The sequence below is a fragment of the Sturnira hondurensis genome, unplaced genomic scaffold (assembly GCF_014824575.4).
Source record: "Sturnira hondurensis isolate 20B ecotype Veracruz unplaced genomic scaffold, ASM1482457v3 Scaffold0004711, whole genome shotgun sequence".
Classification (NCBI taxonomy): domain Eukaryota; kingdom Metazoa; phylum Chordata; class Mammalia; order Chiroptera; family Phyllostomidae; genus Sturnira; species Sturnira hondurensis.
The window spans coordinates 1,229,091-1,254,994 of record NW_028077342.1 but is presented as its reverse complement, the minus strand read 5'-3'; the positions used below and the strand labels follow the sequence as shown (position 1 = coordinate 1,254,994).

General features: G+C 44.9%; 1 protein-coding gene across 1 annotated transcript; it reads left to right on the top strand.

Annotated features, from left to right (window-relative positions):
* Positions 1-23,260: 23,260 nt before the first annotated feature.
* LOC118986943 (uncharacterized) lies at positions 23,261-25,655 on the top strand. The gene is made up of 3 exons (XM_037045999.1): positions 23,261-23,488; positions 23,822-25,423; positions 25,620-25,655. Exons 2-3 carry the CDS (start codon positions 23,882-23,884, stop codon positions 25,653-25,655), a joined length of 1,578 nt encoding a protein of 525 aa, XP_036901894.1. The 5' UTR covers positions 23,261-23,488; positions 23,822-23,881.
* The last annotated feature ends 249 nt before the right edge of the window (positions 25,656-25,904 follow it).

The following is a 25,904-nucleotide window of genomic DNA, read 5'->3' as shown; positions in this document are numbered from 1 at the left end:
GCTTCAAGTGGCCCTGGATACCAATCTTAATTCTTCTACCTAGAAGCTACGTGGACTTGGACAAGTCACTTTGCAGATTTTCCATCTGTAGAATAACAACCTCATAGCACCTTGCTTACAAGATTGTTGGAAAGTGGAACAGTGGTTGGTAGTGCTCAGGAGTTTGGACAAGAGTAAGGGCTGAGTTAATAGCAGCTATTACTATTCTCATCATTATCCCACTCCTGCTCCCACTGCCCTGGGCTTTCATTCACATCACACTGTGGACAGGAGCTATGTTTTTTAATCAGGGACAAGTGGGAAAATTATGACTGTCCCAACAAGGAGAGGCTCCCTCTTCCTTTGCCCTCCCTGGAGCTTGAGACACTTGGGGTGGTGTTTTTCCTGTCCCTAGGGACCCTGACTTAGGGTTTGTGTTTTCTGTTGGGATGGGCACATCCACCGGGCTGGGTCTCCCACTACTCCTCATGCCTTCGGTGGTGTGGTGCTCTTCTTGCTGGTTTGGAGGATGTGAGCCAGGGGGTAGCGGGCTGTTTTCCTTCAGCTGGGAATTTGGCCAGGGAACAGAGGAAATCCAGGCTGGGATGGAGCCAGGATTTTTAGTTAGTGAGCAGTAACAATAGCATGAGAGGGCTGGGGTGCCTGAGTGGGAAAAAATAAGAAAGATGGACAGAGGGAAGCTCCATGAAGCCTCAGGGCCACAGGTGTCCTATTTAGACCACACTCTAATGTTAGCTAAGTGGATTCGGTACAAACTTCTCTCATCAGGTCTCCTGTATGTGTCTGAAGAACGTGCTGCCTTGCACTGGCTGGTGTGGCTCAGTGGATTGAGCACTGGCCTGTGAACCGAAAGGTAGCTGGTTCAATTCCCAGTCAGGGCGCATGCCTGGGTTGTGAGCCAGGTCCCCAGTAGGGGAAGTGTAAGAGGCAACCACACATTGATGTTTCTCTCCCTCTCTTTCCCCAGCCCTTTCCCTTTCTCTAAAAATAAATAAATAAAACTGAAAAAAAAAAAGAAAATGGTACTTCCAGGCAGGTCAGCGAACTGTGATTATATGGGATAAACGTGCATGCATTACACACTGGAAGGAAGTTTAGTGGAATGGTTAGGGGCAGCACTCTGCAGCCAGGCTGCCTGGGTGTGACCCCTTACTCCAACACTATGCCTGACATACACAGTAAGCGCTCCACAAAGTGTTTCTTTCGTATTGCCATTAAATCAACAAGCAGTTAAATCAAGACTTAAGTCAATAACCAATACTTTCTGTGTGCCATGCTGGGTGCAGGACACAAAAGTGACACACAGCATATTTTGGCACGTATAATGCATAGCTTTTTGCACAGTATTTGGAGGGAAATAAGGATGCGTATATATGATTACATACCATGGGTATAACAGTCCTGTGTAGAATGTGCACAAAGACGTGGGTGTGCATTATGCACAGGATCGCATTATACACAGCAAAATACAGTCATGTGTCACCTGCTTCCAGAGACCTCCTATCTAGAGATATCTGCAAAGAGCTTTGAATGATGAGGCAGAAGACCCAGGTTTGAGACCTTACTCTACTGCTGACACCTAGAACTGTAAACTGGTTGGTTGAAGTGGAGGTCATCTGGTCGGACACTGTCCTTTTCCTGCTATAGTACATCAGGTCCCTTACTGCCTGCTACACAAGAACCGTCAGATTCTTCTTGCATGCCTTCAAAACAAGCAGCTCACTCCCTGCCCGGGTAAGCCATGCCGTACTACTTGATTAGTTTATGTCTCAGTTTCTCATCTGTTAAAATGATAGCATATCATATGGACAGCAGAGGCTTTCTGTAAACAGCCTACCTCCCCCCCCAAAAAAAACCCCCCAATGGTTGTGAATCTTTTCAGCACCTTTAGACTTAAGCAGGCTGTTCAATAGGGTCAGAGAAAATCATTTTAGGGTATGTGTGGGTTTGGTTACCTATGAAAAGCGACAGAACATTGTGCCCCCCCATTTCTTTTTCTTTTTAAAAGATTCTATTTATTTATTTATTTATTTATTTGTAGACAGAGGGGGAGGGAGGAAGAGAGGGAGAGAAACATCAATGTATGGTTCCCTCTGGTGTGCCCCCTAGTAGGGACCTGGCCCACAACTCAGGCATGTGCCTGGACTGGGAATCAAACTGGTGACCCTTTGGTTTGCAGGCCCACGCTCAAACCACTGAGCCACACCAGCCAGGGCCTGACCCTATTTCTTATAGTACACGTGTGCAAGGTGGGGGTGTGTGTCTGTGTGATACTGAAACCAATGACTGGAGCTGGCATGAACAGATGAGCTTACATTCTCCCTGGGGGTGGGAGTAAAGGGGATTCTCCAAAACTTAGTGGGCTGGGAAGCAGCGGGAAGAAGGGAGAGGCTGTGATGCCAGCTTTCAATACCTTTGCTGACTGCTAGGGCATGGCAAGGGGAGGTGAAGCAGTTGGAATGGGTCTATATGGCACCGACAGTAGGTTCATGTACTAGGTTTGGCATACACCCAAAGACTGCCAACTTCTTGACTGACACATGGGTTCCCGCCTCCGCCCAGAGGTACGCAGCCACATTGAGTCACCAAATGTCTGTGCAAACCACAGTGCAGGGTCAGGCTGGCCACTATTAAGAGCTATCTGGTTGGTTTGTTTCCCACTCCACACCTGAGAAAAGGAGGGGAGAAAGGAAGGAGGAATGAGTTAGGAAGCAGCTCTGAAAGTCATGCATGTTTAGGGGTCACCTTGCCAAGGGCCTGTATTTGGGAGATACGATCTCAAGCCCCTGTTATCACCTGCTGAGCCTCCCTAACAAAAAAACTTCTGTCACTATCTTCGAGTGTTAACAGGAAGACCCCTGGTATTATGTGGTATGTATGCTGAGGGCATCAGAAACAATGCCCTGGCTGGTGTGGCTCAGTAGATTAAGTGCCAACCTGCAAACTGAAGGATCGCCAGTTCGATTCCCAGTCAAGACACATGCCTGGGTTGCGGACCAGGTCCCCAGTGAGGATACACCAGAGGCAACCACACATTGTTTCTCTCCCTCTCTTTCTTCCTCTTTCCCTCTCTCTCTAAAAAATAAATAAAACCTTAAAAATATTTTTTAAAGAAAAAGAAACAAGAGCTGCAGTGGCAGCTCTGTTGATTGAACCTTGGAATATTTGCTCAGGGTGCCGATGCATCTTAGGTCTGGGGGTAGGAGGAGGTGCGTAGCATGAGAATATTTTAAGACACTTAATGCTGTGGATCAGCTAGCATGCACCGAGTCCTTTTCTGGGTGTGGTAGATTAATAAGAGAAAACTCTCACCTGCACCTCTAGGAGACCCCTGGAAACCCCTCCATGGGTTTCCGGCTCAAGAGGGACAGCTCAGCTTAGCAGGCAAGGTTCCAAGCTGCAAGCAACAAAAATCAGCTCTGATTTAGCCACTCCAGGAATGTATATCAAAGGACATTGGGGAGTCTAGAGAATTCCAGGGAAGGCTAGGGATCCTGACTTGGGTTTACATGGCCAAGAACAGCGTCATCAAAATCAGGCCATAGGATTTGTCTGTTAAGGACATTATTACAGCTGCCACAGCGAGGCACTAGATGCCGTGACCTGTACCACTGACACTACCAGCGCTGGACGCTGATACTCCACTAGCTGTCACTTTGACTCACGAATTCATTCTTCGTACTATACTGCCACCATTCCTTCCATGTACCACTGCCTTGCCTCCAAAGTCCTACTATGCCGTACAGCTGAAACTACATAGAATAATAGTGAGTGTCAACTGTAATTGAAAAATTAAGTTAAATTAAAAAACAAAGTCCCGGTTAGCGCATCTAATTGACTGAGCCTAGGGCATTCTGGCCCCAAGGGAGGATAGGAAAGCAAGTATCGGCTGGTTTCTGTTTCTACGGTGGGAAATGAGCTCTGCCTCCTTCCTTCAAAAGTAAGGAAAATCCTTCAAATGTAAGAAGGAAGTTCAAATTTTGGCCTTCGTGCCAACATAACCAAAGGGATGCAGTTAAGGGTGAAGGAAGTGGTTTTTCCAATTGCAGATTTAACCCATTAGTGGTTTGTGAAATGATTTTAGTGAATTGTACCTAGCATTTAAAAAATGGAAGTGACTGAACAGAATAGTAAAACATCAGAGTGACTCATAAGTGGTAAGCCCAAGTGCCTGTCCCTGAAAGTTTCATCTAGATTTTCTTCTGATAGGTTGGACATTAATGAAATCACCAGCCTCAGACCATTTTTGACTCACAAAATGGCAGTTTTATAGGATTCAACCTACTGGATTGGCATGTACAATATATTTCTTTCTATGATTTTCTTTTTGTGACTTGTGGACACTAAATTTATTTTATGCAATCGCAGTTTAAGTGCAATCACATAGTCTATGATTCTCAATAAAATGTTTGAGACTTACTGGGCTGAGGGATGAAACCAGACCACCTTCATGGCAGCTAGAATTTGGAAGCAGGAGATGTGGAAAAATGCCTGGTCACTCAAGGCTCTGTTTCCAATGGGAAGTGAAATGGCAGCTTCAAGGAGTGGGAAGGCACTAGGGAGCAGGTGACTCAGCGAGGCTTTGCTAGAGGCGAGAGAACTTGGCCTGGCCTTTGGGAATGGCAAAATCTGACTAATGGTGGAGGAGTGGCAGGGGCAGGAGGTGGGGGGTGTGCGTCAGCAGGGAGCATCTGCAAGCTTGAGCCAGGGCTCCAAGGTGAGCAGGAGCCTGGAGCGGGGGTGGTACTCTGGGGATTGTGGTGAGGAGGGGTAAAATCGACCAGTCATTCTTGGGACCAGGAGCAGCAAGGCCAGGCCAGGATTTTCCCTTTGGCTGAGTTACATGTGAGCATACAGGTTAGGAAACTTCTCAAATTCTAGAAACTCTGGGCTTAGAGGAGTTCTTTGAGTTTATGTATGCCATTTCCCTGCCTCCAGGCAGATCTCCATTTGACCCCTCTAAGACAAATGAAAATCTCCTGTTTTTAAAGTTCTGCAGAGAGCCCTGGCTGTTGTGGCTCAGTGGATTCAGTGCTACCCAGTGAAACAAAAGGTCACAGGTTTGATTCCCCATGTAGCACACTTGCCTGGGTTGCAGACCTGGTCCCCAGTAGGGGGCGTGTGAGAGGCAACCGCGCATTGATGTTTTCCTGTCTTTCTCCCTCCCTTCCCCTCTACAAAATAAATAAAATCTTTTTAAAACTCTGTAGAGACACTGTTCTGTAGGAGACATCTCCTCTTAGATGCCTGTTTCGCTGCTTAATAGCCTCTGGTTGGAAAGTTTTCCCTCTTATCTGCCCACCTTGTATTCATATCCTTGTCTTAGTGCCCATACGGACAGTACATTTTTGAAGAATGGGATTGTGTGCTTATTATCCTTGTATGGAGAGCTTCCACAAATATGAATCAAATCTGTTGAAATTGCTCTTGCAACACAAGCAGGGCCAGGAGGTAGAAGTTACAGGGAGGCTAATGATCATTCAAAGGAGTAAGGATCTTGTGAAGGGGTTAGAGGTGACCACAAAAGCAACCCTTTGAAAGACTCAAGTTCCATGTTTTTAAGAGGATTGAAGTGGAACACCAGTGGGATGTTGCAGTGGTGATACTTGTATGGTGGGGCTTACACTTGTTAGTGTAAGCCTCTAAGATCCTGTCATCCTTGATTTTCTGTGAACTTCATTTCCTTTGCTTGACTCCCTATCCCAGTGAGTTCTGTTGAGCCACCTCCCTGAGCTCACCTCAGCCCCCAGTTAGGGTCAAAGGGAAGCAGCCACCTCTGTTCACCAGACTGCGGGCAGCCCTGGAAACAGATTCTGAGTCTGACAGCCTCCAAAGCCCATGTGCACTGAGTAGCAATGGGGAAGGTAATGCACAATTGTGTATTGCTTGCGAGTTTACAAATTGTTCTATCAAAATCTCGTTTCACGCTTATTACAGTTACTTGATCTACACAAATGAAGCTTGGAGGTACATGAGGGATCATTTTGACTACCAGATGATGTAAATGAGGTTCAGTAGGATTCAAAACTGCCCCAAGAGCCACGACTCCAAACCAGGGTTTCTGACTCCAAATCTAGACCTCACACCTATCACCTGTATCTCCTACTGTAATTGAAGGAGGTGGCCAACTTGGCGATGTTCCAAATAATCAGGACCAGGGGGCAGAAATGAGAGGAAGATGCATCAATTTGCAACAGAAAAAGAAAGTTCTAGCCAAGAAAGTTGGCAATAGAAGGTTGCTTTGAGGATGAGTGAGCTCCCCAACCCCAGGGAGTAAAGAGTGGGAGATTGTGTGGTAAGAATGTTGGAGAGAGAATCGAAATCTGCAATGGAGCTGAGAATAGACACCTTCTGGGGCTGCCAATGACAAGCTTTGTGAGTCACGCGCTCTTCCGGTAATTGACCTCTTCTGAGAAAGATGGGCCCTAAAATACCTGCTCAGTATTTCAAGTCCCCACCCCCCAGACAGAGGCCAAGTTTTTCTTTGTTTGCATGACCTCGGCCCAGCTAGTTACTGTCTCCACAAATAAGTGCTAGGTTTTCTGTGCCTTGTTCTCTAAACTGAAACATCTGTTTCCTCTCAGCCGCTCTTCGAAGAGCAACACCCTGGGCTCCATGGCACTTGTCTGACACTTTCTTTTTGTTTCCCTGTCTCCTACTTATCCATGGAGACGGCCCATGCAATGGGGCTGGTATGAAGTATTGTTAGCATCTCTTCTGCTGCTTCCCCTTTGCTCCCTTTGTACCACAGCACTCCTTCCCGCTCCCTGTCCCAGTTCTCTCTACCCCCTACCCAAGCCAGAGTAGAGCTCTGCATGGCCTCAGGGTTTCCCGGATAGTAATTTCCTCCTTGGTACAGTCCCATTTTTTAAAAAAGATTTTATTTATTTATTTTTAGAGAGAGGGGAAGGGAAGGAGAAAGAGTGGAAGAGAAACATCGATGTGTGGTTGCCTCTCATGTGTCCCCTACTGGGGACCTGGCCTGCAACCCAGCCATGTGCCCTGACTGGGAATAGAACCAGCGACCCTTTGCTTCACAGGCCCACGCTCAATCCACTGAGCTACACCAGCCAGGGTACAGTCCCATCTTTGTCCTGCCCCTCCATTCTGACTTTCAGGCTCCCCTAGAATCCTCACACCATCTACCCGAATGACTAGAGCAAGAACTTCAAATTATATGTGGGGAACCCAAGGCCACAAAGAGGGGTGGGGAATGAGCCAGTTCCTCCAGATGGAGATTGATAAGACTTTTTCTGGAAATGGCTAGATTGTGAATATTTTTAGGCTTTGAGGGCCACTGTGGGCTCCCTCATATATTTTTCTGTTTTTTTACTAAACTTTAACAAAGTGAAGATCATTCTTAGCTTGTGGGCCCTTCAAAAACAGGTCCCTGACTGGATTTGGCCAAAACTCAGCCGTTTGCTGACACCTGTTGTAGAACATTCTGCCAATCCAACATTCAGCAACCTTCTCTTTCAAGAAATTCTCCTCAATATGTAGTTTTCTTCCCTCGTGGTGCAGTTTGAGGCCATTTTACCCTTGGTGAAATTTTTCTGTAAAAGGTTTGTTGTTTCCCAAAATGCTCATCTCCTGCTGCTCTTGCCCATTTTTCAGAATGTCCCCTTTCCCCAAACATTAAGTAGCATACTTTGATTCCTTCCTCACTTTTCCTTCCCCCTTTCAGCCACAAAATCATTTCTGAGGAAACCAACCTTAAGTGATTAGACTGGAGAATCTTCGCAGCCGCACAGACTGTTGCCTCAGTGCCATTACACTGTCAACCTGTGCGTTTTCCAGACTCAATTCCAAGCCTCTTTGCTGTTAGTTCCCGAGGATCATTCTATGACTGGTTTTCACGCCTCTCTCCCTTCTTAGTGACTAATTCATTGCCAACCAGGCTATCAGAGAATCGTGATATCATTTTCCTCTGTGGCCTCTACCTTTCTGTCTTTTGAAATAAGCAAACCACAAGCGTGTTTGACCATAATTTCTGTGACTCATTTGCTTGCTAACAGCTTGTGACTCAGCGTGATGGTGTGCAGAGAACTTCCTCCAGTCCTCTTCCTTCCAGATATGTGGATCATGTGCTGGCTTTATGCGTCCTCAATGTGTAGTTATGGTCTTGGCTTTACCGCTGAAGTCAGGATCACCCACTCCCTCGCAGTAACTTAGTTGAACAAATTCTCCTAACTTTTTAATAGGTTGTGCAACTAATAAATAATTTTTGTAATCATTTTCTTTGCCAATGAAATAAGCATACAAACTCCACTGATGTTTTTTGGGACATTGTGCAAAAGTAGGAAAACATATCAAGTACTTACTATGTATTCAGCATTGTGCTTATACCTCACCACTTATTAATTTTTAGATCCACCACAAAAATTATTATGTTAATTTTCCCCTGGCCGAAACTGAGGCTCAGAGAAGTGGAGTGATTTACTTGGGGTCAGTCACGTCACTATTAGGTGATAGAGCTGGGTATTTCCTCCTATTAGGTTGAACCATATGAAATTGCTGTTTTTACTGGCCAACAATAGTCTAATGTTGGCAATTTCATATGGTTCAACCTAATTGAATGTAAACTCTATTAGGCTAGGAGTGATTTTCTTTCTCATTCACTATTACAGCTCCATAGCCCTGACTACTGCTTGACCTATAGTAGGGGCTCAATACATATTTGTGGAATGAATGAATGAAAATGTATGTTTGTTTTTATTTACTTTTTAAAACTTATTTCTATTGTATTTTTCCATTACCACTTATGCCTTATATCCTCTTCCACCTCCACCTACCCCCGCCTCCACAATTACCACACTGTTGTCCATGCCCGTGAGTCCTTTTTCCTTGATCCCTCCACCCCCAACCCTCCTACCTGCAGCTGTCATCCTGCCCTCTAAATACGAACCTGTCCCTATTGTCCTTGTTAGTTTAGTTTGTTCATTAGATTTCAGCCCTGGCTAGTGTGACTCAGTGGATTGAGCACCAGCCTGTGAACCCAAGGGTCACTGGTTCAATTTCCAGTCAGTGGCTGAGATGCAGGCCACGAGAGGCAACCACACATTGTTTCTCTCCCTCTTTCTCACTCCCTTTCCTTCTCTCCAAATAAATAAACAAACAAACAAATAAATAAGTAAAATCTTTTACCCCCCCACAACTAACATCATACTCAATAAAGACTCAATAAAGAAAGACTAGATGCTTTCCCCCTAAGATCAGTGATGACAAGGTTCTCAACTACTCTTATTTAACATCATACTGGAAATTCTATCCAGGACAATTAGGCAAGAGAATGAAATAGAAGCCATCCAGATTGAAAAGGAAGAAATAAAATTCTCTCTAGTCACAGATGATATGCTTATGTATATAGAAACCCCCTAATGAATCTACTGATAAACTGATAGCATTAATAAATGAGCTCAGCAAGGCTGCAAGATGCAATGTCAATATACAGAAATCCATTGTATTTCTACACACTTGAAATGAAACAAAATAATTGGAAATGAAATTAAGAAAACAATTCCACTTACAAATGCATCAAAAAGATTACTTATGGGGTGGAAACGAGAGGGAGGTGGGGAGGGCTGGGATGGGAGTAAAAGGCAGAAAACTACTTGAACAACAATTTTAAAAAAATTACTTAGGAGTAAATTTAAAAAAAAATAAGTGCAAGATTTATATTCTAAAAGCTAGAAGACATTGTTGCAAGAAATGAAGATCCAAATAAGTGGAAAAACATCCTGTGTTTATGGACAGGAAGTCTTAACATTATTAAGATAACAGTACTCCCCAAACTGATCCACAGATTTAATGTAATCCCTATCAGAATACCAGCTGACTTCTTTGTAGTAAGAATAAGACAGGCTGACTCCCAATTTTTTAAAGATTTTTTTAATTTATCTTTAGAGGGGAAGGGAAGGAGAGAAATATCAATGTATGGTTGCCTCTCGTGAGTCCCCTGCTGGGAACTGGCCTGCAACCCAGGCATGTGCCCTGACTGGGAATCGAACCGTGATCATGTGGTTCACAGGCCCGTGCTCAATCCACTGAGCTACACCAGCCAGGGCCTGTTTCTAAAATTTATGTGGAATTGCAAGGGACCTAAAATGGCCAAAACAATCTTGGGAGGAAAAAAGAACAAAATAGGAGGATTTCCAATTCCCGAATTTTAGATTTACTACATACAACACAACAGGAATCAGGGAGTATAGCACTGGCACAAGGGTAGATTAATGGAATAGAATTGAGAGTCCAGAAATAAAACCATACATCTAGCCCTGGCTGGTGTAGCTCACTGGATTGAGTACGGCCCTGCAAACCAAAGGTTCAATTCCCATTCAGGGCACATGCCTGGGTGACAGGCTGGGTCCCCAGTAAGGGGTGCATGAGAGGCAACCACACATTGATATTTCTCTCCCTCTCCTTTCCTTCCTCTCTCTCTAAAGATAGATAGATTAAATAAATAAGATCTTTAAAAAGTGAATAAAGAGAATTTAAAAACAAACAAAACCCCTCATACATCTGAATTCAACTGATTTTCCACAAGGGTGCCAGGCCCATCCAATGGGAAATGAATACTCTTTTCAACAAATGGTGCTGGGACAACTGGATAGGCATATACAAAAGAATGAAGTTGGAACCTTACTTCAGTCATTTACTAAAATTAACAAAAAACTAACCAAAGACCTAAATGGAAGAGCTAAAACTATATAAGAAGGAAACTCCTGTCTTAGAAGGAAAGACAGAAGTAAACAAACTTTCATAACCTTAGGTTTGGTGAAGGATTCTTAGATGTGATATTGAAAGCATGAGCAATAAAGGAGAAAAATAGATGAGATAAACTTCACTAAAATGAAAAACTTTTGTGCTTCCAAGGAAGATTATCAAGAAAGTGAAAACAACTCACAGAAAGGATTTGCAAATCACATATCTGATAAGGAACTTGCAGTCAGAATATATGAATAATTCTTACAATTCCAAAATAAAAAGAGAAATAACCTAGTTTTAAAAATGTGATGAACAGACATTTACTTCTCCAAGGAATATACATACACAGGACCACCAAGTACAAGAAAAGATGCTTGACATCATTAGTCACCAGGGCAATGCAAATCAAAACCACAATGAGAAAGCTCTTTGTGGTTCTTCATTCACTAGGATGACTAAAATCACTAAGTGTGGCCTTCTAGGTGGAGAAATCAGAACCTTCATGCGCTGCCAGTGGGAAACTGCTTTGGAAAAGTCTGGCAGATCCTCAAGCATTTAAGCAAAGAAATTACTGTATGCCCCAACAATTCCATTCCCAGGTATATACTCAAGGGAAATGAAAACATGTCCACACAAAAACTTGTACGTGAATGTTGATAGCAGCGCTGTTTATGATAGCTTAATGGTGGAAACAACCCAAGTGTCAACTAACTGATAAATAAACGAAATGTGACATGAACATATGATGGAATGTTATTCAACCATAAAAAGGAACAAAGTACAGATACTTGCAACAATATGAATAAACCTTGAAAATATTATTCCAGGTGAAAATAGTCAGCCACGAAAGGCCATATATTGTATGATTCCATTCACATGAAATGTCCAAAATGGGGGAAATATATAGAGACAGAAAGTAAGTAGGTGCTTGCTTACAGCTGGAGGTGTATTGAAATGGGAGTGTAAGGAGATATAGTATTTCCTTTTTAAAAGATCTTTAAAATATTTTATATAGTTTTTAGAGAGGGAAAGAAAGGGAGAGAGGGGGAGAAACATCAACATGTGGTTGCCTCCCATGCGCCCCCTACTGGGGATCTGGCTGTGCAATCCAGACATGTGCCCTGACCAGGAAGCTAACCCACGAACCTTTGGTGCTCAGGCTGGCACTCAATTCACTGAGCCACACCAGCCAGGGCTCTTCTGAGATGATAAAAATATTGTAAAATTGACTCCGGTATGCTTGTGCATATCTGTGAAAATTCTAAAAAACACTGGATTGTACACTTTAATGGATAAATTATGTAGCTTGTGAATTATATTTCAGTTAAGGTATTTAAAATAATAAAGAAAGATCCAAATGGAAATTATCAATAATGCTATTAAAGTCCAGGATGAACTGCAGCTGGTCTACAATGAAATGCAAATGCAGCCAGCCCAGGCATCCCCTATTAGCTTTCTCTGGCTTACATCTCAATTATGGTTTCGGTATAAATCTTAAGACAAGGGTGTCGAACTCATTTTCCCCCGGGGCCACAACAGCCCCTGGGTAACCTTCAAAGGGCCGAAAATAAATTTAGGACTGTATAAATGCAACTACTCCTTAACTGTTAAGGAATTGAAATTACATTCAGCCCTTTGAAGGCAACGGCGAGGCTGATGTGGCCCCTGGTAAAAACGAGTTTGACACCCTATCTTAAGACAGCAGAAAAAACTGGAAAGGATCTTCATACTCACTCATTGCTTAACCAACAACTGTTATATAAATGGGCTAAAGATGGTGGCTCTATATTGGTTCTGTGGGTGGGGGGGTGGCGTCGTTTGTTTTTACTTCACAGCAGGCCGAGTGAGACTACTCAAGAGCTTGCTGGCATCAGTCTCAAAGTTTTACACATCCAGTTGTTTTGAATATAGCCAAGATAAGCACATTCTAGGCTATTTAGAGCCCACCTGCTTTGTATACCCTGCAAAACTAAGCTCAATATTTGCTACCTATACAAGAGCTCAAGTTACTGCTGCCCATCACAGTTCTCTGACCGAGATTCCTCCTCCTGCCGAGAGCCACACCCACACAGTAAGGTCCCTCTGAGGTCCCCACTTGGGAGTTCTCTTACCCTTCTCCTCTTTCCATGTGGTGTCCCCTCACCATTGCCTCTGGATTGTCTCTTTCTGTTAAAGACTGAACTTAGCACTCAGCCCGTCAAAAAGCCACCCAAATAACGTTGTACGCTACTGCCATGTACATCCCTTTCCTTGCTCAGGTCTGTAATCCCTTGAACTCACTTATCCAGCTTGACTTGACTGGAGACTTGCATTGCAATGCAAGTAGGCCTGGAGTCCACATGCTGACTCGGCTGGATCCTATTTATCAAAAATTGTCAGTTCGAATATAACCTCCTTAGCGAGGGCCTTCCGTGATGTGATAGCACCCCTCCCCTCCCCAGGGGCACATTGAGACACTGAACTCTAGGTTGAAATGATCTAACTTATTTCTGTGTTTACCGGCTGACTCCACTGAGTCAGCTCCATGAGGGCAGGGAATTTAGTCCTGTTCGGGCACGTTTGCTGCTCTATTTCCAGCCCTTCACATTGCGCTTGACACGTCCAAAGTGTCCGATAAAGATATTTTTAGTGAATTAAGGAATGGCTAGAAAACCAAGTTTTGTGGGGTTCAGCTAGAGCCAGGGCTAGTGGGGAAATTTATAGCACTAAATGCCTATATTATAAAAGAAGGTCTCACATCAATGACCTTTTCACCCACCTTAAAAAACTAGAAAAAGAAAAGCAAATTAAACCCAAAGTAATCAGAAGAAAGGAAATAATCAAGAGCAGAATACAGATTAATAAAATGGAAAGAGAAAATCAATGGGAACAGAAGCTGTTTGTTATTAGAAAATCAGTAGTATTCTCAGCACCCAATTCTGAAGCAATTCTGGGACACCAGCTGGCTGTCCTACAATTCAACTCAATTCTGACACTATCTACCAGGAGATGGCATCACATCCCACCCCACCCCACCGGTGAAGGGCCCGGTCCCACAAGACTGTCCCCCTTCACTTCAGAAGCTAGTCGCAAGCCCAAGGTGCTCCAACGGCCTATAGATCCGAGGTTCTGATACCTCCCTCCCCACAACCAGGTTTGATTAATTTGTTAGAGCAGCTCACAGAGCTCAGAGAAACATTTTACTTACTAGATTGCTGGGTTATTGTGAAAGCATACAACTCAGGAACAGCCAGGAGGAAGAGACGCATACGGCAAGGTTTGGAGGAAAGGGCGTGGAGCTTCTGGTCCTCTCCAGGTGTGCCACTCTCCCCAAATCTCCACGTGTTCCCCAACCTGAAAAGTCGATTAATGCGTCCTTTTGCATTTTGTAGAGGCTAAATTGCAGAGACATTACTGATGAAATCATTGACCACTGGTGATTGATTCAACCCCAGTCCCTTTTCCTTCCACAGAGGTCACAGGGGTGGGACCGAAACCTCCAACTCTAATTTACAAGGTTAGCTTTCCTGGCTACCAGCCCCCATCTCCCTAAGGTGAGGCCCAAAAGTCACTCATTAACATAACAAAAGAGACTTAGCTTGTTCTCAATGCTTAGGAAATCCAAAGGGTTTTAGGAGTGCTGACGGGAACTGGATGAAGACCATATGTATTTTATATTATAAATCACAGTATCACATTCACTAACATTCATTAACCTTTAAGCCATAACGGTCAGGAAAAAAAAAAGAGACACATATTGCCAATATTAGAAATGAGGGAGGTAACATTACTACGAAAGCTGCACATATTAAAAGAATAATAAGGAAATAGTAGGAATAACTGAATGCCAATAAATTGTACAGCTTAGATGAAAACGATAAACTGCCAACGTTCACTTGTTCGATGTGGTAGGAATTCCTTCTGGATTTTTTTTCCTTGTCTCCTTATCCCTGAAATGGGGAATCTTAAAAAAGCTTCAGAGAAAGGACATTGGATCTAGGACTTAAAAGATATGTGTTTTAGGCAAAGCGCTGCCATTGGCTAGGTTTTTTTGAGACCCTGAGCAAGTGGAAACCTCTTGAGTCTTAGTTTCCCCCTCTGGTAAGTAGGGTTCAGGGATTGTTGCAAGGGTTGCGTTGATGAAACAGGGTAGATGTGTCAACCCGAGAAGCATTCAGACCCGTAGAGAATTTTCCGTGAGTTTCTTTCAGCCAAACTGACAATTGCCAGGAAGCAACATCTCAGTGGATTGACAAATGCTCCAGAGAATGGCGGAAAGCAAAGCAGGAAACCTCTGGAATTAGATAAAAGGTAAAATGAGAGCCACAAGTACTTCTTTTACCTAGGTGGGTAAAGGCTAGGTAACAGTCAACAATGAACATTTGGGTCAACTGCTAACCTTGTCAAGAGATAACAGTGAGGGGATTTGTGGTCCCAGCTTGTGCCCCAGGGGATTATGAAAAAAAAAAAGGCCAGTTACCTTGACATTCCAAAGGTCTGCTATCACAGATGGAAAAAGATGATAGACAGGCTCACTTGAGGTAATGATTGACCTTTGTTAGAGAAAAATACTGACCTAAGACATGACTACTTGCCGTGAACTGCTTTTAGTTAGCAACATTTAACTTTACACCATCCTTTGTGGTTACTTTTGGTCTCTCGGCTTGTCAGAATAATATGTGGTCTCCTTTCATCCACAGATGCAAGGTTAGGAAGGATAGATAGCAAACAAAGGCAGGAAGAAGCAGGGATATGTGTCCTGCCCACCGAATCAGCAGTCCTTGAAATCCTGTTATCTTTCCCACTATCTAGGAAAAAAGGCCTTTGAAACTGTGCTTTCATCCCAAGGCCTGAAAGGCCAAATGGGCCCATCGTAATCAAAAGAAGAAGCCCATTAACACTTTTGGATATTCTTGCCCCTTCCTGGAAAGCTACCACCACCTTTACCTGTCAATATGTAACTTCTTCCCCCTCACCCCTCCACCCACCGACTACGTATGTCCTCAGGACAAAGGACCAAGGGCTTGGCCAGCTTGACTCTCTGCCTGCCCGGCAAGGCCTCCCAGCCTCAGGCCACCTGGCCTCTGGCCACGCATGGTCCCAGACCCTCCCCACCCCTGCTCTTGTCACCCCAGCCTTTGACTACCTTACCGTCCCCACCCATACCCTGCTTCACCCTGAAACTATGCCTTTCGGCCCTCACTGCCACTTTGGGTAGGCCCGTGCTCTTCCATAAGAACAGATCACCAATAAACCCTGTTTGCATGCTAGTAGACTCACTGATCTCTAATTCTGTGTTGCTTTGGTGAGAAGAACCGAGTTTCTGGGAGTTTCTCCCATAACACTTGGTCCAGTATAAAACTCAGTACAAACCGGAGCTGTTGCTTGACTTTGATAGTGTGTGATGGAAGGCAAAGAAACTTTCCAGTTGTCTTAGTAATATCAGAGTTCTGGTGATGGGTGTTTGTAAATATCTGCTGAAATAGTGTCATTTGTTCAGGTACAGTAGTAAAAGTTTAATCCTAATCACTTAAGCATTTAGAGCACTTATTTATTTACTTTGAAGTTTTTATTTATTGACTTGGAGGAAGAGAGAGAAAATCAATTTGTCGTTCCACTTATTTTTGCATTAGTCAATTGATTCTTGTATGTGTCGCTGACCAGGGATTGAACCCGCAACCTTGGCATATCGGAACGCACTAACCAACCTAACTTACCTGGCCAGGGCCAACACCTTTATTTTAAAGGATTTTTTTTAAAGGCCTTTGAGCCTTATTTGGTGTAGCTCAGTGGATTAAGCATGGGCCTGCAAACCAAAGGATCACGGTTCGATTCCCAGTCAGGTCACATGTCTGGGTTGCAGGCCAGTTCCCAGCAGGGGACCCACGAGAGGCAACCATACATTGATATTCTCTCCCTCTCTCCTTCCCTTCCCCTCTAAAGATAAATAAATAAAGTATTTAAAAAAATAAAAATAAAAATACAAAGCCTTTGAAGGACTCTCTTAGCTACATACCATGTCCCCGAGAAAAAGTAAAAAGTCAGAATGCCTTTCCAGTCTCTAAATGGGAAAACTGAGGCTCTAAGAGATAAGAGTTAAGCCCTTTCGTTTAGAGGAAAGGGTCTAATTCCAGTTCATGGAACCTCATCCTTGCCTCTCGAAGTCTTCTTCCTGTCCAGCCTTAGTTACTCCCTTTGTAGTTTAAGACCTTTCATCCTTGGTTAAAATTAACTGCAAAGGTTTTTTTGTTCCAAGCTCTGAGCCCCTCTTTCTTTTGCCATGTTCCCCAAGTTCTACCCATCTTTTCAGTTCTTGTTCCTCCTCTTGGGGCCCCATCTGTCAGCATCTGCAAATAGTGGACACACCCTACACATTTCCATGGAAACCAGACAAAAAAGGGCTAGAAATATGGCATGAGTATGCTTCCTTTAGTCACACTGCACTTGCCTGTCCAGAGCCTGGGCCCGCAACCCAGGCATGTGCCTGACTGGGAATCAAACTGGCGACCCTTTAGTTCATAGTCCGGTGCTCAATGCACTGAGCCACACCAGCCTGGGCTTAAATTACTTTCTAGTTGACCTCTGTGAATAAATTTGGTTAAACCACTTAATCTCTTTGGACTTCAGTTTCCTCATCTGCTAAATGAGAGATTAGCTGAGCTTTAACTCTGCCATTCTATTTTTGATTTCCAGAACACTACTGGATTTTAGGTAGAAAAAAACTAAGTATGCAGCTACTTGTGTCCTGCGTGGAAGGGGGACTATAAGAAAGACAAACTGAAAAATTCTGATTTTAGCAAGAGTGCAAGACAAGCAAAGCAATGAAGAAGGACAAACCAGCCCCTTGCAACTAAAGCCTGTCAGCCTTTCCTTCCTGTTGGGGAATGGGACCTTTGGCCACAGTGCCCACTGCTTTCCCCTTTTGGCCACCCTTAAGGCTGGGGTCAGCCTGTGTATGCTCTCAGGACTTCAGAGTGCAGTTGTTTCTTCTCCTTACGACCAGATAGGCACCTGCTAAGGATGTCACTTAGGACAGAAGCACCTCAGAGAATGTGTATCAGAATGCTTTGGGGATTTCTGAGAATAGTCTAGGTTCACTCACCTTCCACTTGGGTGACTTTACAAGAGCCAACATTTCTATCCTGATATCTGTTGAATGTAAGACAGTATGCTAGGAATTTTTTGAAATAAGAAAACAGTGTTTTTTTAACACTCTCATCCAAGGATATATTTATTGATTTTACAGAGATAGGAAGTGAGGATAGGAAGAAGGCAGAGAGACAGACAGACATTAATGTGAGAGAGAAATATCAATCAGTTGCCTCCCCTTCACACCCTGCCCAGGGATCGAACTTGTAACCTTGGTGTGTGCCCTGACCAGGGACCAAACCTGCCACCTTTGAGTGTATGGGATGACATTCCAACCAACTGAGCTACCCAGCCAAGGCGCGCTAGGAATTTTTGAATGCTTATGCCACCCCAAGGAGGGGGGCATCTTTTTCTCCATTTTATTGATATAGAAACTGATGCTTGGAGAGAGATGGGCCTACCCAAGGTCACAATGAGGAAGTCACAGGGCTAGGTTCGAAGTCTTGTGCCTATAACTCTAAGATTTAAAATGAAATAAAAGAAGTAGCACCCTGGCTGGCGTAACTCAGTGGATTGAACGCGGGCCTGCGAATCAAAGGATCACGGTTCAATTCCCAGTCAGAGCACATGCCTGGGTTGCAGGCCAGTTCCCATCAGGGGACACATGAGAGGCAACCATACACTGATATTTCTCTCCCTCTCTCTTTCCCTTCCCCTCTAAAGATAAATAAATAAAATCTTTAAAAAAAGAAGTAGGGAAGGGCCCTCAGGTAACCTGTTGTTCCTCTGTGTTGAGTGAGAGAGCAGAGGTGAGTGGTCTGAGTAGGTGGGACAGTTAGAGGGGAGCCCCAAGGAAGAAATCTATTGTCACCATTAATATCTTCTTAAAGAGCCTATCAAGTGCTGGTTGCCTATGGCTTATCCCCATGCAGTGGATTCCCCTATTTATCCTTTTACAGAAAGTGAAAAATCCACCCCTGGCTGGTATAGGTCAGTGGATTGAGTGCTAGACTGGGAATCAGATGGTCACTGGTTCAATTCTTAGTCAGGGCACGTGCCAGGGCTCGTGCCTAGCCATGGCCCCTGTATGGGGTATTTGAGAGGCAATCACACATTGATGTTTCTCTCCCTCTCTTTCTCCCTTCCTTTTCTTCTCTAAAATAAAGAAATAAAATCTTTTAAAAAAACACAAGAAAAATCTAGATGGCAGTTTGTCCTCTACCAGAACCATTTTGGGGAAAGTGGGCATTATTCCCCCAGGTCTCACTGCAAAGCCCATTCTTTTCCCCTTATACCACCCTGAAGTGTAGGGCAGGGGTCAGGGGAGATCACGAACTCCTAGGTCATTTTCCAGGTTTCTTCCAGGCCCGACTCTTATGCCTTTCTCCCCTAGAGTACCAAGCACATTGTTAGTTCCAGCCACATGCTAGCTGTGTGTCTTTTGTCAAGTTTCTTAGTCTTTCTGCACCTCAGCTTCCTCAAACACAAATTTGAGATAATAATAGTACCAGCCTCATTGTGTGGTTGTGAGCAGTTAGCTAGTTGATACTTAAGAAACTGCATAGCACAATGCTTTCTATACAGCAAACATTCAGTAAATGGTAGCTGCTGATACAAATAACCTAAGACAGAATCCCAGAAGTTGCTTATTGAGTTTTATGACATGTCAGACACTGCGTTGTACTTTGATGAGCAGTGTGGGTGGTGACGAAATAACACAGGCTCTGGCATAGAACGGCCCCTGTTCAAATCCTGCTTCTGAGTGGGACCTTGGGCATGTTATCTCTCTACTCTGAGCCTTTTTTTTTTTTGCATTTAAAATGGGGATCATGCCCTGGCTGGTGGGACTCAGTGGACTGAGTGCTAGCCGTGAACCAAAGGGTTGCTGGTTTGATTCCCAGTCAGGGCACATGCCTGGGTTGTGGGCCAGGTCCCTGGTAAGGGCGCATGAGAGGCCAACACACAATGATGTTTCTCTCCCTCTCTTTTTCCCTCCCTTCCCCTCTCTCTAAAGATGAATAAATAAAATCCTTTAAAAAATAAAATGGGGATCATAATACTTCCTAGCCTTGTAATAAGGATTAGCAAGATGACGCATATTAAAGAAGGTGTTTAGCCCAGCACTTTGTTGAGGGTAAGTTCTGATTAGTCATTATCAACCTTCTTGTCTTAAGTGGCACCTCACTTGACACTCACAGTATCTTTGTAGCACAGAGAGCTGATTGCAAGATTGCTTGATATTTAGAAGCGTGTTCAATTTTCAAGTGAGTTTGGGAACAAGTGCCTATTGACCTAAGCAATTCTTGTATCATGCAATGGCACCTCGGTAGGAATTACGAATGAATCATCTTCCATTATCCTACTTAAGGCTTCTAAGGAAAGAATCAGGTATAGGAAAGTAGGCTTGAATTGGATACTGGATGCCCATTGTTCTTGTCCTAGCTCTGCCATTCATTGCCTGTGGGACCAGGAGTCTTTAGGCAAATGAAAAATGTCTCCATTTCTGTCCTGGCTGGTGTGGTTCAGTGGATTGAGTGCCAGCCTGCAAACCAAAGGGTTGCCAGTTTGATTCCCAGTCAGGGCACATGGCTGGATTGCAGGCCAGGTCCCCAGTGGAAGGTGCACAAGTGGGAACCACGTATTGATGTTTCTCTCTCTTTCTCTCTCCCTCCTCCCCCCTTATAAATAAATAAATAAATAAATAAATAAATAAATTCTTTTTAAAAATGTCTCCGTTCCTAAATCTTACCTGAGTGTGTGTGTAACACTTTTGAGTGATACAAACTAGTTTGTTCTCGTAATTCCCATTGTGACTGTCTATAAAATGGAGCCATAAATACCCACTCCAGAGGAATGTAACAATGCTCAGCTCTACATTCACAAAGAATACTACTTGTAGCCGAGGTCTGCAAACTTTTTTCTTGTAAAAGACCAGATAATAAATACTTTGGACTTTGGAGGGCTATGTAGCCTCGATCAAAACTACTCACCGGCTTTTGTAGCACAAAAGCAGCCATAGACAATACGTAAACAAAGGAGTTTGGCTGATTTCCAATAACACTTTATTTATAAAACCAGATGACAGGTCTTGGTTTGCCAACCTCTGATTAAGATCCTCATTCTTGAGCACCAAAACTATGCCAAGAGCATAGTAAGCACTGAGGATAACAAAGTCAACAAGACCCAGCATTTATCTGAAAACAGCTCTTGATCTTTGTGGGTGAGTCAGACATATATGAGAGTGGAAACAAGTAATCAAAATACAGAATGATAAGTGCTTAGTAGAGGCGTCAATGAAGTGTCAGCTTTGTGACAAAGGAGGCCCCTACTGTTGTGTGCTGTAATGGCGGTTCTAATTCTGTCTCTGGAAGTCTTTTTGGTCCAATGAATCTTATCAAATCTGTTGATAAATGTTTCACTTCATATATCCCTTTTGTTAATCTTAATTATTTTTGCAACAGTCTTATAAAAGGATGCTTAGAACAAATGGGTTGTCTTCAAAATACATTTTTTCTTGTGTTCATTCTTTTTTAAAAAATATTTTATTTATTTATTTATTTATTTTTAGAGACGGAAAGGGAGGAAGAGTGGGAGAGAAACATCAGCATGTGGTTGCCTCTCACACGGCCCCAAATGGGGACCTGGCCCGCAACCCAGGTATAGGCACTGTCTGGGATTGAACCAGTAACCCCTTGGTTCGCAGGCCCGCGTTCAATCCACTGAGCTACATCAGCCAGGGCTTGTGTTCATTCTTAATTCCCTCCATAGGGGAATGGAGCTCTGTGGTCTTCCTTTTGGTCAGTGGATTTCCTAACAGCAGGGCGGCATGAGAACCAGAGAAGGGGCACAGTGCACTGGCCTGCACACGGAGAAGCCTGGCCCAACTCTTTCACTCAGTAGTTGGATGCCGGAGGCAGGTTCCTTGACCTTTATCATCTTTAGTTGCCTTGCTGCAGCATAAAAGGCCCAGCTAGGTGGTTTTCAACATCCCTTCCAGCCCTGCAGCTGAGGTTGGTACACAAATATTCAATGTACACCTGGCTTGCTTTTCACTTGACTCTTTGATGCCTCAATTTTGTCATGTGAAATGCCGGACAGAGTGGACTAGGAGAATCTCAGAGTTCTTTTTGATTTTAGTCTTACTTAGAGGCTAAGTCTGTATCTTCTCAAGACATGTTCTTTTGGGGGATGTACTTGGAGCAAAAGCCAAGGGGAAGGGCTATGGCCAGATTGAAAACTGAGGAACATCAGAGTCCTGAGTTCCTCTCTCTGGTTTGGGACATCTTTCTGTAGGAGGGTTATCAGGTGTAGTGGTCATCTCCCACCAAGTCCCCTCTCCAACTCTGGCCTAGCACTAAGAATGTATCCAGATGCCTTTTTTTTTTTTTTTTTAGGATTCTAATCTGGCTCTGGTGCTGCTAGAGGAAGGCAGCAGATAGGCAGGCAGACTTGTTCATGGACCATCCTCTGTGCCTTACCACCCAGTGATTCCACTGTGTGGACTCAAATTTCCAATCTTATTAGTCATGGCGGGGGGGCAGGGAGGACCTAAGCAAATAAGTCAATCTTTCTGTACCTCAGTGGAATCATCTTTAAAATGGGAATAGCAATAATAGCCACCTCAAAGGGTTGCTGTGAGAAGTAAGTATTGTAGATAAAGAAAAAGTTAGGAGCAGTGCCTAATTTATAAATGTTAGCTGCTGTTATTATCATCCTGAGTTGGACAGACAGCCTACTTGGAGGAACAGAATTTGTGACTGAGGTTGGGGATGTGGAACAGAGGCGAGGGCCCTTCGTTCCCATTGTCTATTATGCTTCTCATTCTGCTCCTGGCTTGAGTCTCTGCCGCTTTTGGATTCCATTTTTTTCCCAACTAAATAATCTTTCTCATCTCTTCCAATTTGAACTTTTGCTGAGTCCAACACATTCTATGCACATAAGAACAGGAAGGACCCAGAATAAAGGTGTGATCCAGATCCAGTGAAGTTGCTTGAAGACGAGAGTGGAGAAGGAGGAACAGACCCTGAGCAAGAGTGGACCCCCAGCAAAACCACCAAACCGCAGAAACTGTCTTTGGGACTCTGGGTTCTGCCCACTTTGCTCTTTCTTCCCTTCCCTTCTCTTTCAGCCTCTGTGTGTCAACCTGCCTTCTTGCCTGTCTGTCTCTCAGCAAACCCCGCTCTCCCATTGTGCAGGGCAGAGGGACACAGAGCACTGGATGGAGTGAGCCCGTGGATCTCGTCCCTGCTGTTCCAGGAAGCATTCTTGGAGACCCCTCACTTTCTCTCTGTCTACCTCTCCCCAGGCACTACACTTCTGGTCTATGGTCCCCTCCTTGCTTCCCTCTAAGCTTCTGTCCTTGCCCATACCTTTCTATAAGATCACTTGTAAGGCCATATTATAATTGTTTTTTGTCACCCAGCTGCTCCCAGTTTCCTGTGAGCTCAAGTGACTAGCTGTATGTGTCTGTTTCATCCCAGTGGTATCCAGCACCTGGGTGGAAAGTGAGTGCTGAGCAGGTGACCTGCAAGGCGAAGTCCCAGCTTGCTGCTTTCTGGAGTGAATGAAGGAACCAGTGAGGAGAGAGAACATGGACTGGATTCCTACCTGCTGCTCCCTTCGCTTTGTGGCTTAGAGAAGACAGGCGTCTTCCCTGGATCTCCAGTGCCCCTTCCCGCCCTATAACATGAAAGGATCAAAGTGATGCACTTCTGAGGTACCTTTCAACTTTTCCTTTTTTTTTTTTTTTGCTTTAAAAAAATATATTGATATTTGCTCAGTTGTCAAGATCTGAGAATAATAGCTTTAAGTTATATTCCTCTCAAGTATATTTGCATGCAAACCAGAAGCAAAGCTTTCTGTAGTACGCACAACAAAGTGTGATCTCCTCCAATCCAGAGCGTAAAGATTTGGTGGCTCAGTAATGATAAAGTGCATTCTGTATATTTGTTCATGACAAATCTGTAAAGAAACCTGTTTGTGGCTTTGCCTCATCTAGCTCTCCTCTCTCTCTCTCTCTCCTCCCCGCTTCTCTCTCTCTCCTCTTCAGCTTGAAATTACTGGCCAAGCCTCCCTCTGTGCCTTGGTGGCCCCACCCCTTGCTGTGACCATGGATACACTCAGCAGCTGCCAGACTGCCTCCCTCTCTGAGCTGTTGCCCAACGGTTACCTGGCTCAAGCCTTCCCAAGCTGCCCTGAGGTGGAAGGCCTGGCTGGGGAGGTGGAGCTGGAAGATTCTGAGCAGTGTGTCCAGGGTGACTTTAGTCCCAGGGAAGACAGTGGTCAAAGCAAGAAGAAAACCAAAGTGAACAAGATCTGGAATTTTGTGAGCCGCAGAAAAGGGGCCTCCGGTCACGGGAAGCGGCCCCAGTCTATGATTTTACTGGGAGCCACCTCTAAGTCATCAGAGTTGAAACCCAAAGTCACACTAATGGATCGAATGAAGTCATTCAAGAAGTTGAAGCCTTCTACTGGGGCCTCTAAGAATATTGTTCCTAGGAGCAGCAAGGCTCAGGAACCCCAGGAGCCCCCAAGTAGCTACCGCATGAGGAAGAACGAGGAGATCCCAAAGCCCTTCCGTCATTCCTATGCGGGCCACGTTGAGGGCCTGGAGCCCTTCCTCTCAGAAGCACAGAGACCTGCACAAATCCCCGACAAGGTGAACCAGAAAGTGTTGGCCTTCCAAGACTCCGTCATCCAAGTGGAGGAAGATTCTTGTGAGGAAGAGGCCCCTGAGCAGTCTGGTAGCAGAGGGGGCAGGTGGGCTAAGACCTATGTGAGAAACGTCATCCCTGGGGACCACGAGGCCTCACACATTCCAGCCAGAAACTCCGGAATCGAGGAACTTGAGGTCTCCATTGAGGGCTCCAGCTTGGAAGGGAGCTACGAGGAAAGTCCTGGGCACCTGCGCAGAGACAAGGCCACGCCTTTTGGTGGTGTTGTCAAGTTCTTCAGCAACATGGCTGGGGTGGCCCGCAAGTGGCGTGCATTCTCCCGGGAGGAGCCGCAGATGGGCCGCCGCCACCGCCGCCGTGAGGCCTGCTTGGTCCGTGACAGCGAAGTCTTCATCATGGAGACTGCCACTTCCCAGACTTCCTTGCAGCTCAACTTGCCCTGTGGGCCCCCTGAGACTGAGCTGTGTGGCAGTGTCATTAGGAAACGCCAGCACTGGCCCTTCAAGTCCTCACAGACCTCACGCACCTTTGAAATGAGCATTGAGGGTGAGGAGCTGTCAGACCAAGGCTCTGAAGGTCCCTGCACTAGTGCTGCCTTTACCTGGGCATCCACCTCTGCTGCATTTGAGTTCCAGGATGACCCCATACCACAAAAAGGCTACAGCTACCACTACAGTGGTTCCTTCACCAGGGAGCCATCCTCCTCTGATGAGGCTGAGGAAGACACTGAGACTGTGATCAGCTTTGTCAAGGAAGATGACAGTTCTGGAGAGTTCTCCGAGGTGGACACCTGTGTCAAGAGGGTCACCTTCGCAGATGTTTTGGAGAAGCCTGGAGAGATGGAGGAGCAGGAGGCGAGCAGAGAGCCCATGGGGTCCAGTCAGGCTGGGCAGCCCGAGAAGTCAGACTTGGGTAAGGGGGTGGCAGGCGCAGAGAGCGAAGACAGCAAGGCCTGCGCTGGAGTTTCCGGGACTCAGGTAAGAGGGGAGCTGTCCTTTCAAATCACCATTGGAAACATTCAGGACCCCAGAAGTCAGCTAAACTCCCATGCCCTCCCCGCAACCCCACCTTCTACCAGCAATGTCCCCAGAAGGAATGCTCTCACCACTCAAATACATGGGATTTGACTGATCCTAAATCCCTGGGTAATTTTTGCCCCTTCCTTGGGCTCAGGTCCTGCAGTTGCACCTTAATTCAGCTGTGAACTAAAACAGAAGCTCTGGGAGTGGCAGCAGAGTGACCAGAATCATTTAATGATGCCCGAGATAGCCATGGTCTCCTGTGGGACATTTCTCCTCTTTGCCACCCTCCCCCTCCCCCACCAACCAGAGCAGAGTCCACAAACTACTCTAATGTGAGTGTCAGAGGACCTGGATGTGTGGCCTCACTCTGTGCCCAAGTGTCTATAAGACTCTGAGACACATCTTTTCATCTTATTGGACCTCAGTTTCTCTATGG